The sequence below is a fragment of the Lacerta agilis genome, chromosome 13 (genome assembly GCF_009819535.1).
Source record: "Lacerta agilis isolate rLacAgi1 chromosome 13, rLacAgi1.pri, whole genome shotgun sequence".
NCBI lineage: Eukaryota > Metazoa > Chordata > Lepidosauria > Squamata > Lacertidae > Lacerta > Lacerta agilis.
Window position 1 is genome coordinate 19,012,742 of NC_046324.1, and position 15,506 is coordinate 19,028,247.

General features: G+C 46.2%; 1 protein-coding gene across 2 annotated transcripts in view; it reads right to left on the minus strand.

Moving 5' to 3' along the window:
- Window positions 1-15,506, minus strand: part of LOC117056443 (A-kinase anchor protein 13-like) — a 108,433-nt gene that overhangs the window by 15,469 nt on the left and 77,458 nt on the right. For both annotated transcript variants that reach the window (XM_033166809.1, XM_033166808.1), the window contains 2 exons: window positions 10,635-10,785; window positions 2,892-3,188 (listed from right to left, as the gene is read on the minus strand). In XM_033166809.1, the coding sequence (XP_033022700.1) occupies window positions 2,892-3,188; window positions 10,635-10,785 (448 nt within the window). The remainder of the gene's footprint in view (window positions 1-2,891; window positions 3,189-10,634; window positions 10,786-15,506) is intronic.

Sequence of the window (15,506 nt, forward strand, 5' to 3'; positions counted from 1 at the left end):
ATCTCGTGAGCATAAAAAGAGGCTGCTGGATCAGGCCAATGGCCCATCTATCCCAGCATCCTGTTCTCACAATGGCCAACCAGGTGCCTGAGGAATAAACCCTCAAGCAGGACCTCTGAGTACAAGAGTTTTCTCCTGCAGTTTTCAGCAACGGGTTTTCAGAAGCATTACTGCATCTGTCTGCCTCTGAAAGAGGGGAGGTTGTTTTGTCTGGTGAGCAGAAATGCTTATGCTGATGGAATGATCTCCTTGGTGTGTGGGGTTTCTTTAATGTGACACTGAATTCCACCTAAAGAAATAAAGCAACATGGCTTAATTTAGGTCCGTTCATTTCAATGTGTCTACTGTAACCTGGATGCAGCCCATTGACTTTGACATGCTCAGTGTGATTTTTGGCTCTTGAGCAGCAGAACAGCTGTATCACACATTGCTTTGGGAAGCCCCTCCCCACCCCGCCGTGTGTCTGAAAAATATCTTGTTATGTGACATGGGAGGACTATTATCAATGCCAAGCCTAAAGCCCCCATAAAGGTGTCTGGAAATTGCAGGACTCTTTCAAGGACTCCAGTTTCTTGGAAGCCCACTTCCACAAGAGGGGATGGCCAACAGCTTAGATGGCTTTCAAATTCAATGACTATTAGCCAGGATTGCTTTGCATGGCCCCCAGTGTCGGAGGGAGCGTGCCACTTGTTACCACTTCAAACAAACAAACAAAACAAAACCCTGCAGTTTTCCAAAAAGCATTTAAACGGAACAGAAGTGTGTTTTTGCGTTGGATGTTAGCTCTTGAAATATTTTGCCCCTGGCTCTACCTTATTTCACCCACCGCCAACCACACTGGTGGGCCAGAAGTGGAATTGGTTAGTTGGTTTTCCAGCCTGTCTGACCTCTGCTTATTCCAGCTAAAACCACTTCCTCCCCCCTATTTCTTAAGTGTCGTGTGGGAGGGAATGTTTATAGAGGGAGAACAGTGAGATAAATGTACACATACTCCCATAATCTCATACATGCACCTCATTCTCCAAGTGCCCATACTTATGGCTCCAAACAGCACCACTCTCTCACACACAAAACGAGGTATTGAAGTGCAGAACACATTAGGACAGAAAACCAGAAATGTTGGTGCCTTTTGTCTCTATGCATATAGTTCTCAGAGTGGTTAAGTAGTCAGTCTCTCTTTGCAGGGAACTCTGGAAACTGTAGCTATGTGAGAGGAATAGAGGGTCTCCTAAGTGTAGAGTGGGAGGGAGAATAATTTCTGCCCCTGAATGTGGAGGCAGAGCATAGCTAGTAGCCGTTGATAGCCTTATCTTATGTTGCAAGAGCTCCTTGGCAGCTGGATCGAGGTAGAGTTTCCTGGAAATTGGAGGTTTTACATGAAAGTGCTGTGGTTCAGGGGTAGAGCATCTGCTATGTATGCAAAAGGTCCAAAGTTCAATCCTAGCATCCCCTGGTAGGGGTGGGGAAAGACCCCTGCCTGAAACCCTGGACAGCAGCTGCCAGTCAAAACAGGTAATAGTGAGCTATTGGTCTGGTCCAATAGAGAGCAGCTTCCTCTATTCCCAAGTTTGAAAGAGAGGATGTGGAGCACTCATGGGTGGTTGATTATGTAGTGCAAGCACGTCATGGCATGCAGAGTGGTTGAGCTTCAGTTTCAAGAAAGCCCACTGAATGCAAACATTGTGACCACTCAGAAACAATTGCTGGTTCAACTGCGGTCGCTTTCCTCATGTTTCCTTGTTTGCATAAAGAACAAATGGTGGTTGCTATACAGTACCGTATTTTTTGCTCCATAAGACGCACTTTTTTCCTCCTAAAAAGTAAGGGGAAATGCCTGTGCGTCTTATGGAGCGAATGGTGGTCCCTGCAGCTGAATTGCCCAGGGGCCAAAAGAGGATCATGCTTTTTATTTTACAAAGGAAAAGGGAGTGTTGAAAGGACCCCGCTCAGCAGCTGATCAGCAAGAGATCGGGAGAGAGATAAGAGTCCCTGCTCCCTTTCAGCCCCGCCCTCCTTTGTTGAATGTGCTGCAGAGGGAGGTTGTTTGTTTCCCCAGGACATGTGACTGGCTGATTAGATTATCTGTCTGGAAACTGTAGAAATGGCTCCCTTTCCTTAAGATTTTTCAGAAATGTGAGTTAAACCTCATAAAAATGGGGCTTTTCCTCTTTGCTTTTCCCCCTTTGCAAAAGGAGCTTTGCTTTTCCCCCTTTGCAAAAAAAGCTGCAAAACCTTTAGCTGATCCTCGAAAAAAAAACCCAGGGCTTTTCCCTTTGCAAAAACAGCTGCAAAACTTTTAGCTGATCCTCAAAAAAGCCAGGGCTTTTCCCTTTGCAAAAAAAGCTGCAAAACTTTTAGCTGATCCTCAAAAAAACACACACACACAAACACACACACACACACAGAGGGCTTTTAGAGGAGGAAAATCAGAAAAATATTTTTTTTTCCTTGTTTCCTCCTCTAAAAATGAGGTGCGCCCTATGGTCCGGTGCGTTCTATGGAGCGAAAAATACGGTAACTCGTGAGCAGCAGCCACAAGGGGGTGGAACGGGAAACAGCCAGGCAAAGAATCAACCATCATTTAAGAGCATCCCATAGTAACCTTAAGATTCCCCACATATTCACAGAGCACAGAGATCACAATCCCAATTCACCCCTGAAGACATTTTCCACAAGTCATAGAAAGAAAGAGGCAACAGAATGGAATCATTTGCAAGAAAACTGAAATGATAAGTTTTTTTTAAACCCAATCCAATATCAAAGTCCCATTCAAATATTAGTGTCCAAAACTCACTGAGGTATTTTAATTTAGATTTTCCACTCTACCTTTTGACTCAGTTCCATTTAATTTGGCAACATGGATATAGAAGGATCTCGACTAACCATCTTACCATTTGCAGTGTGGTCTGCTCCCAGCACATTCCACCCAGCCGGCAATTTCAGATGACGAAATGCCAAAGCCACTTTCTCGTCCAGGAAGTCCACATCCCCAGCCGGCGGCCTGGACTTGTCCAGGAACCTTGTGAAGTTCAGAGCCTGCTGGTTGCCAGCGCAGGTTGCCAAGAACTGAGCTGCGTCGTAAGCTTCATCCTGAACAAACTGCAGGCTGTCCTCTGCCACCACCAAGAGAGGGGAGCCTTGCTTGGCAGCACAGAGAGAGACTTTCACCGTCTCGCAGCAATCGTGGCCTGTGGAACAAGAACGGACACAGCTGACAGTCTCCATCTGCAAAAAAAAACTTTTATTGCACCCTAATTCTACTCCTAAAACCACATTGCAGTCAATCATTCCACCGTAGCATCTACATGATGGATTCAAATGCTGCTTAAATATTGTACCAGCTTCCTTTCAGATTTGTTCCGCTATGGGCAAAGAAAACCATTGTGGCAGTCCCATGCTTATTAGTACTGAGGAAGAATCTCAGCTTGCGTACCACAATGTAATGAGCCTGGGGTTAGACTAGATGGGGTTTTGTGGTCACCTCCAGTCCTGTGATTTTAAAGCGGCAAGATGGGATTCTGTAGGAAATGAGGACCACAAAAATTATCAAAACACTTCCTTTCTTAAGTAAATAGCCTAGCCAGGTCTGTTAAGTAACTGTTTTGTAATTAAGCTAGAGAAGGGTTCCCATCATTCCTGACCACTGGTCCTGCTAGCTAAGGTTGATGGGAGTCATAGTCCAACAACTGGAGACCCAAGTCTGGGAAACCCTGAGCTAGCACAATGAGTTGCTACAGACACTAAAAAGCTAGAGACCCTTCTAAAAGATGAGTGTGGACACAGATCATTGCACTACAACTGCCAAGTGGATTTAGGTTTCTTGTGGGGGGGGGGACCCACAGGGCAGCATCGGTGCCAGTGTGGTGGAGTGCTTAGAGCATCAAACCAAGCCCTGGGAGACCACAGTTCAAATCCACCACTCAGCCATGATATAGCACACTGGGTGACTGTGGGTCAGTCGCTGCCTCTCCACCTGACTCACATCACAGCGTTGTTTGTGGGGATTAAATGAGGAGAACCACATACGCCTCCGTGAGCTTCTTGGGGGTGGGGGGAGGCGGGGTAGAAATAATAGAATTGTAGAGTTGGAAGGGACCCTGAGGATCATCTTGTGCAACCCCCTGCAATGCAGGAATATGAAGCAGAGGCGTCACAAGGTGGGTGCACTGCGCCCCGGGTGCCACTCTGCGGGAGGCGACAAAATGCTGTGCAGCAGTCAACAGCTGTGAGATACACTATTGCTTTGGTGCACGCAGGCTTCCCGCTGCTGAAATGATCCGCCCACTGAAGAAGAGAGTTTGGATTTGATATCCCGCTTTTCACTACCCGAAGGAGTCTCAAAGCGGCTAACATTCTCCTTTCCCTTCCTCCCCCACAACAAACACTCTGTGAGGTGAGTGGGGCTGAGAGACTTCAGAGAAGTGTGAGTAGCCCAAGGTCACCCAGCAGCTGCATGTGGAGGAGTGGAGACACGAACCCGGTTCCCCAGATTACGAGTCTGCCGCTCTTAACCACTACACCAAACTGGCTCTCCCTCAGCTGTGTGGCGGCCAACAGGTTTCCCATCGCAAGGCACACAGTCTCCCCAAAAGGAGATGAGGGAGGCGGATGAAGAGCGAAAGGGTGGCATGCAGATTAGAGCCCAACATCGCCACACATCATTTTATTCTCTCTCTTTTGGCGTGTGTGTGTGTGTGTAGATTTCAATTGCTGCCCCCCTTACTCCTCCACCCTGGCTGACATGCACCGTGATCATGCCACCACCCCCTCCTCTGGCCACGGTGCTGGAGAAGCACCAGCGAGGCCATGTGCGCCTCGCCAATGCGATCCTTGGCGAGGCGCTTTCAAAAAACTTTGCAGCTCCATTTGGCCCGCCTCCCCGACCTCTCTGCAAACCCAGAAGTAGGGCAGAAGCCATTGCTTTAGCGCCCAGCTCCTGCTTGGAGGTAAACCTAGCTGCAGCAGTCAATGGCTGTAAGAGACGCTGTTGCTTTGGAGCGTGCAGGCTTCCTGCTGCTGAAATGGTCCGCCCGCCGGCTCTCCCTTAGCTGTATGGTGGCCGGCTAATTCCTCATCGCCATCTCCCCCAGAAAAGCTTGACAACTTTGGCTCCCCCCAAAATGAAATAAAGTCAAACCACTGTTGCAGGACAAAAAAAAATTTTTTCCCAAAGTGGGGGGGGGGGTTTGACAAGAAATTTTCTGCACCAGGTACCACCTGACCTTGCTCCCCCACTGATATGCAGCTGTCCCATACGGGGATTGAACCTGCAACCTTGGTATTATCAGCACTGTGCTCTAACCAACTACATGCAATAAACAGATAATAAATATGAATTTATGAGCCTAAGTACTTGAAGGGGGAAAGAGGTGGGGAAGAAAGAGTGTGTTTGGGGCACGTCTTTGAATTTAACCGACCAAGCAAGTTGTGCAGACCCAGGAAACGCGTGACGAACTTCAAACAACACGCTGAGAGGTGGAAGTTTCATATTTTCAGCACAGCCATTGTTCCATGATTGCCAGCCCAGCCCCCTTTAATAGCCAGGTTGGTGACTTATGTCCTCTGCAGGCTCTGTACCCTCCCTCTTTCCCGCGCCCCACTGCTGCACTGACGTCACAGCTCCTTGTGCCAGAACAGCAGAGACCATTCACTAATTACTGGAAAAGTTGCTCTGCCCCATTACCTCAGTCTCTGACTGTGTGAATCAACTCTTATCCTCCTTTTCTCTTTGTTTTTAATTGCATAAATGGAGTCGGATCCCTCATCGCCCCCTTGCCACCGCCCAGAAACAAGCTTGAAATTTACAACTGGCTCGCTTGGACAGTGGCAGGCGGGAACGTTCCTTTTCCAGCAGTACAGAGAGGAACTTTGCTCCCAGTTGAAGAGAAAAAAAAAACCCCACCATCACCAACAAAGCTGAAATTACAGGCTCAAGCAGACTAGGAAGTTTTAAATAATTGTGACTTCACGAGCAAGGAAAAGGAAACAGCTGGGGTTGTTCTTTACAGCACTGACTGCATTTATTTCTTTAACCTAGGGAGAAAAACTCAGCTGCTTCGCTCCTGCACTATTGGGAGCTAAGCCATAGTTTGGCTGCTTACATCTAAACCCAGAACTGTGGCTTATTTCCCCCCCCCCCATAAAAAAGAAACCATAAGCAATAAAAAGCCAAGGGAAAAAACACTGGTTACAGCTTGTGAAAGGTCTGGAGCCAGACAAACCATGAACCCAGGTTTGGTCACAATGCTAATCCAAACCATGGCTTAGTTCTAGTTAATATGGCATGGAGGAAGGGCAGGAAAGCAGCCATAACTTTCTCACTGTGCACCAAACCATATTTTAGCTTCCAGTTATGTGTGAATAAGTATTATTAAGTGCAGGGGCATGGACTCAGGTAGTGAATTAGGCTGTAACAAGGGTCACGCATACACACACATACCTCTGCCTATTTTCACCAGTGAAATTCTGGGAGGGGATGCAGAACTAAGCAGCATCTGAAAAACCCCAGCTTTCAGAGACTTGGACGAGGTGACAAATTGGATTTGATCAGATCAAACGCATATCCGGCTACAGCAAAGGAGTTTAATGTGTTCCTCGAGGGCAACATGTTCAGTCCCTTTCAAGTGCTTTGATGCCCCCCCCCCCCCTTTTCACTTACAACTGACAAAGATTTGAGGCCAAGTTTGGGGGGGCAGGGGTGGGGGGGGAGATAAGTTTTTGACTTTGGCAATAAGTTCAAAAGATCAGGGGAGCTATTCCATAATGAGCAAGCGACACCAGGAGGCCCTCAAACCTGTCACTTGAAATTGTCTGCCTAGTTTCTGCAATAGCCGAAAAGAGAAAAGAATTACGAACACAAAATAGGCCTTGCTAAGGCTTTGCACTACAAATGTAGTCGAATGCAGAACCAAAACCAACTTGTTGAAAACTGCACAACCCTCCACCCCACCCAAATATGGGAAATGTTTAAATTAAACCCTTAGCATTAGGTCTCCTGCACTTCCAGAGCTCTCCTCCAAACAAAATGCAACCCTGCTGCCACTGGGCAGAGAAGCTAAACCAATGATTTCGCAGCAAGCTGCAGATTCTCCTCCCATATTTATTTTCCCATCTCCGTCATGGCTGCTCTTACATGGAATTTAGTGTTGTGTGGTGCATGCATTTTATTGTTTGTTTGTTTGTTTGCATTGTAATTTCAAAGGACAAAGGTAGAACAAAATACAGTAGCACCTTGGCTTACTTTACCCTTGGGTAACGTAAACTTTGGGTTGCAAAAGCGGCAAACTCAGAAGTGTTTCTCTGCGAGCGCATGTGCAGAAGAGGTCCCTCCAGTTGCGGAAACCTCGGGATCCAGCTGGAGCTCCGGAATGGATTCCAACCGCAACCAGAGGCCCCACTGTAGATAGACAGATGATAGATAGATGATAGATAGATAGGTGGCCTCCAATATGACAGACCCTCCAAGTTTCCCTATTTTCCATGCCTTTCCCTAACTTGTAAATGTACTTTTGACAATAAATAGTTAATTCCCTCACTCTGGACATCCCATGCCTGTCAGCATTGCGACACTGTCCGGCACTTGGAAAAACCACGGGTAGCAGCCAATGCTAGTCCTTTTCAGAACAGACCAACTGAAATTTTTGTAAGTGACTAACGATTTAACTGGGTCTACTCTGAATAGGATTAGCAATCAATAAAACACCATGACACTGCTTGCTGCTTTTTGCATTTGCGCAGCAGGGATGAGCTCCTGTTCTCCTGTGCTGTGCAAAAGAGAAGGGGCTCACCACAATGCCCTCCATATACACACAGTTGGGCTGAGTTTTACACATGAATTAATTTCAGAAGACCATGCCCCCCCCCCACTGTCTCTGGTCTATGCCCCTTCTCAGTACTCTTAAACTACACTTCGCAGAATTCTTTGGGACTCTTTAAAGAGGCATGATTTTGCTTTAAATGCAAAGTGCAGATAGGGCCTTAGTGTGAAACGGACCTCAATTCTGTGGCCAGTTTTGAGTGTTTGAACCCATTGGCCTACCGTATCTTTTGAGATAGGGAAGGCAACAAAAGTCTAGACAGGCAAACAGCAAAAAGTGGTGCAGTCTACAGTTCAGCATTTTGGCTCGCATCACGGTCAGCCGTTTTCCGAAAGGGTGGTAGCCATCCAAGCAGGCTCCTTTATCATCAAGCTGCATGGAGACAGAAACACTGCTGTAGCTAAACAAGTGGCAGCTGGAAGCCAAGCTCAGCGCATGACTTCATGGCCTGTCCAGCCAGGAGTGGAAGCCAACCCATCCAAGAGCTCCTATTTTGAGGACTCGGATCTCACAGAACAAACAATGGGCGTTCGGCTCCAGCAGCTATTTTTAGGTTTCCATAGAAAAGGCAGGATAGCATTGCCTCTGCAGGCAACCGCGGACAGCAGCTCACCAGGACTGAAATCTGGGGGTGCAAATTTCAAAAAGCGCATTAAACTAGATTAGGCATCTCTAAAAAGCACCCTTGTGTGTATGTGCACCACACTAAAAGTAGTTTAGGACCTGAAAAGGGAGAAAATTTAACTTATTAAGCTGCATTTATGGCCACTTAATGTAAAAGAGATGCCTGAAAGCAACTTACGACAGCATAAAACACAAAAGAGCTAAAAATCAGTTAAATGTCAGAAAACAAAATGCAAACAACAAAATTATTTTATTCAATAAGACTGCAAAAATGGGAAATCCTGTCCCAAACATTTACCAGAAAAGCTATGGTTTCTTGACTTTACTGTAGGGGGTAAGCAAGTGGTAGATCCCAAGCTAAATCCAGCCTCATTAGAGTTCCGCCTTGGACTCCACATGCACATATTGCTCCAACTGGACTGGTTAACTATGTGTTTCTGGGCCCAATTCAAGTTGCTGATGTTAAATTCTAAAGCCCTAAATGGCTTGGAACTGGGTTGCCTAAAGGACTGCCTTTGCCCAAATAATCCTGTCAGTTTATTAAAACCAACTACTGAGTGCTCGCCAAGACAGCCAATTAGATTGGTGGGCACAAAAGATAGGGCCTTCCCTGTGCTGGCTCCCATAATTATAGAACTCCCCCTCCAATGGGCTGCACCCAACATTTTCTGTGTGCAACACTGTGCAATTCATTGTCCATCGAAGTCACCAGCAACCTTTGCATTCTCTTGTGCAACAACATTCTGCTAGAGGAAAACATTTCACCAGCAGAACAAGTACCACTAAGTGACTTTACCTTAACACTAAATTTGATGCAACCCCATGAACTATCTCTTCAGTAAAGGTAAAGGGACCCCTGACCATTAGGTCTAGTCGCGGACGACTCTAGGGCTGCGCCGCTCATCTCGCTTTACTGGCCGAGGGAGCCGGCGTACAGCTTCCGGGTCACGTGGGACAGCATGACTAAGCCGCTTCTGGTGAACCAGAGCAGTGCACGGAAACGCCATTTACCTTCCCGCCGGAGTGGTACCTATTTATCTACTTGCACTTTGATGTGCTTTCGAACTGCTAGATTGGCAGGAGCAAGGACCGAGCAACAGGAGCTCACCCCGTTGTGGGGATTCGAACCGCCAACCTTTTGATCAACAAGCCCTAGGCTCTGTGGTTTAACCCACAGCGCCACCCGCATCTCTTCAGTACAAGCCTTCAAATGTCAAAGACCCATTTGTTCTCATGTGCCTTTCTTTTCTTTTCTTTACTTTTCTTTTCTTTCTTTCTTTCTTTCTTTCTTTCTTTCTTTCTTTCCTTTAATGCCACTGTATGCAATAAAAGTTAATGGTCAGCCCCCTTAAGGGGCCTTCTAAGAAAAATTATTGCTCAACAGGGCTTCATGGCGCTCTTTTTTGCCTTTGGGGTGGGGAAATGATGCTATGTTTCATACAAAAGGGTATTTTTAAAAAAAGAAAAACCAAGGCCACATGACTGTTGCTTTCAAGTGACCATCTCTTACACAACTTGTTTACTCTTGTGGTCTCCCAGGACAAAGATTATTTCATAAAAGGAAGCAGGGAAGAGAATGATTTTTACAGCAAACATTTGAAAACTCACAAGAAATTGAGAGTGGGTTGCGCCCTGGGCAAAAATAGCAAAATTAACATATTTATATTTACTAACCTAATTGAATGAGAAGGTAGAAAGCATGCCATTTTTTAAACAAAGCCACAGATCTTCATAGGCAACTAAGTTAAGAAGGGTGCAAGGGTGCAGCTGTCCACACAGCCTGTTCCTTGGGCTAAGCAACCACAGACACACCAGGGGACACTTGCTTAGCCATGGTTAAATGGTTGGGAGAGCGCGGAGACACTGCTCCATCGCTTCACCCCATCTATCTAAACCACAGTTGATGGTCCCCAGCTAAACATCATTTCGCCCGGCTGGAATGTGTCCTTGAATCCTGATAATGCCTCTTGCTTGTCAGGGAGGAGGATAAAGGGGTGTGTGTGTATAGAGAGAGACTAGCCTACTGTACAAATCTAAAGACCCCCTCTGGTGCTGCTCACAAACTGCCACAGGGCCCCCTTGGAAGGCTGTCCAGAGGGGAAGACGAAAAACAGGTTCCCTCGCTCACCCCTGGCTTATGATGGTAGATTTGCAGGTGATATTTTTTGTTTTTGTTTTTTAAAAAAAACTTACCAGGAGCAATGGTCTCCAATGTCCCTGAATCAAGCTTCCTAGTGCTCGTACAGTGCTGAACGGCGGATCCAGTAAACACAAGGTAGAAAACTACATCATCGCTTCCAGCTTTGTCATCCTCAGTAAGCAATACGGTGATTATGCAGTCACCCTAAAAGGAGAAAAAGAGCAGAAGGATTTAATATTTCTGGAATTTGTTTTTTGCATTTATGGCTCACAGCCTTGTGAGAGAAGCTGACTGCGAGCTTCATGGCTCAGGGTGGGGATTCGAACCCTGGTCTCCCAGACCCTAATCCAATAAATACTTCATCTATCCAAAGGTCTAGGGTAAAGATACAGCCTAACAACCTCCTTTCCCTTTCCCAAGAAGCACAATTAAAATAAAATGTGTTGGGGGTTTTTTATAATAAAAAAGAATACACAAAGACGCAACCAAAGAGAAGCAATAATTTACTCCTTTCTGTGGGGAGAGCAAAGTCCATTCAGCTGCTCCGACCAAGATCAAGCTGCCAGTAGGAACTGAGGAATACTCTCACACCTCCTAATCGCCAATAAGATAAAGGAAGCGTGATTTTTTTTTAAAAAAAAATCAGACCTGGAACTCCAAGACCAAGAATTCAGGTGCCCAGTTACAAAGCTCAGCAGGTGACCTGGGGCCTGCTCTCAGTCTAGTCTACCTAATAGGATTGCCAAGGGAAGAAATCCACACAGTGCCCTAAATTCCTTACGGAAAGGGGTCTGGTACAGATGAGATACTTAGTGCATGTTTTCCAGCTGAGAATACTAAGGAAAAATTACCACCAACCGTTCTTTTTCTATTCTTTTCTTTTCTTTTCTTTAGTAAAACTGGGTCCAGAAATATGTTTCCCTCCCACACACATAATAAACCCTGTCAGTAATATAAATTCACAATTTGTGGTGTAAGGTTCATGGTTTTAAACAACTCTGGAGCTAAAGCAAAGCGCAGATGAATTCCTGTAACCTAGGAAGGCAATCTGTTTCCAAAAGCACTGCTGCCCTCAACCCAGAGAGAGACGTTTTAACTCATGCATGTTTACCTTTCCTCATTTATTATTACCCAAATAATGTCATCTGCTTGAGATCACTACCACACAAGGTGGTTATTATAACCCCGGTTCATTTGAAGCAGCCAAGCTGGGCAGCCAAACCCCATTTGGAGAAAAGTCTCCCAAGATCAAAAGAGAGCCTCTGGCACAGGCCGGCAAACAAAAGTATAACTTAATTTCGTACCTAGCTTTGACTGACTAATGTTTACCTGGCTTGGTACCCCGCTGCCAACGAAAACATGCCATTTAACTCCACCACACGCGCACGCACACAAACACACACACACACACACACACAAAGGTCACCTTTACTTTCAAGTCAGGAAACTTTCAGAGACGTGTACCTGGAAGTAGCTGCGTCTTCACAGCCCAATCCATTTTTAGCTACAAAAAGTGGGGGAAAGCTACGCCAACAGTCCCACAGCCAAAAGGCAGCGAGCAGCAATGGTCAAGAGAGCCAGGCTGCAGCGTTTTGTAGGAAAAGCCCTGCTGGATCAGGCCAAAAGTCCAGCATCTTCTTCTCCCAGTGGTCAACTGGACTCCAGGCCGAAAGCAGGACCTGATCACAGCAGCCCTCTCTCTGCTCGTGACCTCCAGCAACAGGTACCTAGAGGAAATCCTGAGCAATGGTCTGGCTTAGCATAAGGCAGTTTGCTATGTCCTACATCAGCCTTCTCCATGGGAAGACTTAAGAACATAAGAGGAGCCTTGCAGGATCAGACCATCTAGTCCAGCATCGTGTTCTCACAGTGGCCAAACAGATGCCTGTGGGAAGCTGAAAAGCAGGACCTGAGCAATTGATGTTCAGAGGCACACTGCCTCCAATGGTGAGGAATGCACACAGAATTTGTCTCAATTCACTTAGGGAAGGAATGGCTAACTTTTTTCACACTGAGGGCAAGAGTGACCCACCCTGCACTTCTTAATGTGGCCCTGGGTAGTGTCCCCCTTTTCCTCCAAATAAGAAAAAGAAGGGCAGGTTTTCCTTCAGAGCCAACGATTTGCTCGTCGCCGGCAAGTGCATTTGCAAACCACGGTGTCGCAGCTATCGCAAGATAGGGATGGCGCTTCCACCTACTCTAAACCTACAATCTAATGAAATCCAGACGTCAACACAATGGCTTTTGTTTTCTTTTTAACTGAAGGGCAGCAATTCTTTGCAAAATTAAAAAAACAGCGTGCCAAACGGAATGAAAAACTAACAGTCAACACTTGCTCATAACACATCCATTCTCCACACTAGCAGAGGATTGTTAATACTAAGCAAGCAAAGCCTCTGGTGACAGTTTGCATCAATCCCTTCGTAGCAGGACTGGCCACCAAACCGTATCGCAGATGGTCAAGGACGATTTCCCAAAGTGGATGCCCACAAAACAGAGCTGACACCTTTCATCAGCTCCCTTTGTGAGCAGGCGTTAGCCAGGGGGACATCTAACACTTTGTTAAAGGTCTCTGCCTGGGAGTTAGATTAGATATGCAAGAATAACACAGACCCATGAACATGTCTAGTTGTTCCACATTTTTTTCCAAAAAAAAAAAAATCCAATATGTCTCCTGGAGTTAATGTGCAGGTTGCATTCTTGGATGAGGGCCACATTCACACCATACATGTAACGCACTGTGACACCAATTTAAACACCTGTGGCTTCCCCACAAAGAATTATGGGAAGTGTAGTTTGTTAAGGGTGCTGAGGGGGGTGCTGTGGTCTAAAGCACTGAGCCTCTTGGGCTTGCCGATCAGGTCGACGGTTCGAATCCACACAATGGGGTAAGCTCCCATTGCTCTGTCCCAGCTCCTGCAAACCTAGCAGTTCAAAAGCATGCCAGTGCAAGTAGATAAATAGATACCCCTGCGGCGGGAAGATAAATGGTGTTTCCGAGCGCTCTGGTTTCCGTCACGCCGTTCCATTGCACCAGAAGCGTTTCAGTCATGCTGTCCGCATGACCTGGAAACCTGTCTGTGGACAAGCGACAGCTCCCTCGGCCTGAAAAGTGAGATGAGAACCACACCCGATAGTCGCCTTTGACTGGACTTAACCATCCAGGTGTACTTTACCTTTACCTTTCACAGGGAGTTACGAACTGTAGCTCTGTGGGGTTTAAGAAGGTTTGCTGATTTTATCTGTGTTTTATTCATAGAATCATAGAACTCTAGAGTTGGAAGGGATCCCCAAGGATCATCTCGTCCAACCCCCTGCAATGCAGGGAAATGCAGCTGCCTTAATACTAGCAAACTCACACCAATTGCTCGGGAATTTTAAAAGATCACACACACACACACACACACACACACACAAAATCAGTGCCATTTTGAAACCAGGGGTTAAAATTTGTGCTATTTTGAAAACCTCAGCTTGCCATCTTGATTCAAAAATGGGAGCCAATTGCATCCAAACAGACGAAAACTTGTCCCTTGATCTCAGGAGCCATCATGGTGAACAACAACATTCAAAAATATATAGTACATTATTTTATTTTGTACACCACTTAAGAGAGATTTTTCTGGTTAAGCAGACTATTCATTTTTCGAAACCAATGCAGTAAAATAAAGTAACAATAGACCATTGGCATGGCAAAATTACCACCCAACAACCCCCAGGCTCTTGTTTATTTATACAGGTTACAAAAGCGGTATGAGCTTTAAAAAGAGGCAGCCTCCAATTGCAAACTTACAACCCAAAGGATATACTTCCCCCCGCCCTGCTCCACGTGGAAAGAAGCCAGGAAAAATGAGCAAATCATATGGGAAAGGTGAAGAAAGGAGTCTTTAAAAATTCATCTTCCGGGTAGTGATGGATGAAATAAGACAGATCTCCAGGGTTGGGGGTGGGGGGGGGGAGATAAGCTTGGCAGTCGCCGGTGTAGTCATGTGAGCTAATACCAAGACCCCTAGTCTATATTTGCTGGACTTTAACTGGAGAGATCTGGGCCCAAATTCACACTCATGAACTTCGCTGGCTCACCTTCCCCCAGCCACTCTCTCTCATACGAATCTACCTCTCAGGGTTGTTATGAGCATAAGAACATAGGAACATAGCCTTATGCTAGATGATACCATTTGCCCACTGAGCTCAGTGTTGTATGCTCTGACTGGCAGCTGCCCTCCAGTGTTCCATGTTCAGACACATTCCCAGCATTACCTGCTACCTGGGGATTGAACTTGAGAACTTCTATTTGCATGGCAGGTGTTCTGTCGCTGTGGCGGAATGATCCCCACGTCATCCCGAGTTCCTTGCGACCAACTATGTAAACCAACCAAGGAACGGACACCTGTGGCTCTCCAGATGTTAGACTCCCCCCTCCAGCCCAAATCAATATGGCCAATGATCAGGGATGATGGGAGCTGTTTGTGCAGCAACACAAGTTGCCTGGCCCTGATGCAAACCCTTCCATCACCCAGCCCCCAACTTTTGTCTTTGCTCATTTACCCAGAGAACAACACCTGGAAAACTGCCTAGGAATGCATGGGCTTTGCAGAGCTGCAGGTGGTTGGGGTTCATAACGTAAGCCTGTCTCTGAAGCTCAAGAGATACCTGCTTGTGCAACAACAAAATAGCCCCCAGTAAAAACAGTGACCTGGGTCAAGCACTCGGAGAAGGAGACATATGTCATATGCCGGCTTCAGCAGATAAATGCCTCCAAGGGAAAAATTCCAGAAATAAATGGAATGGAAAATTGCCTGTTGGAGTTGAGGCATTTCAAGTTACTTGCCTAGTGTAAGAAGGGTATATATCTGCTGCAAGTATTTTCACAACATGCGGGGAGAACACCACATAAAGAAGACATAAAGATATTTTCATTTTCC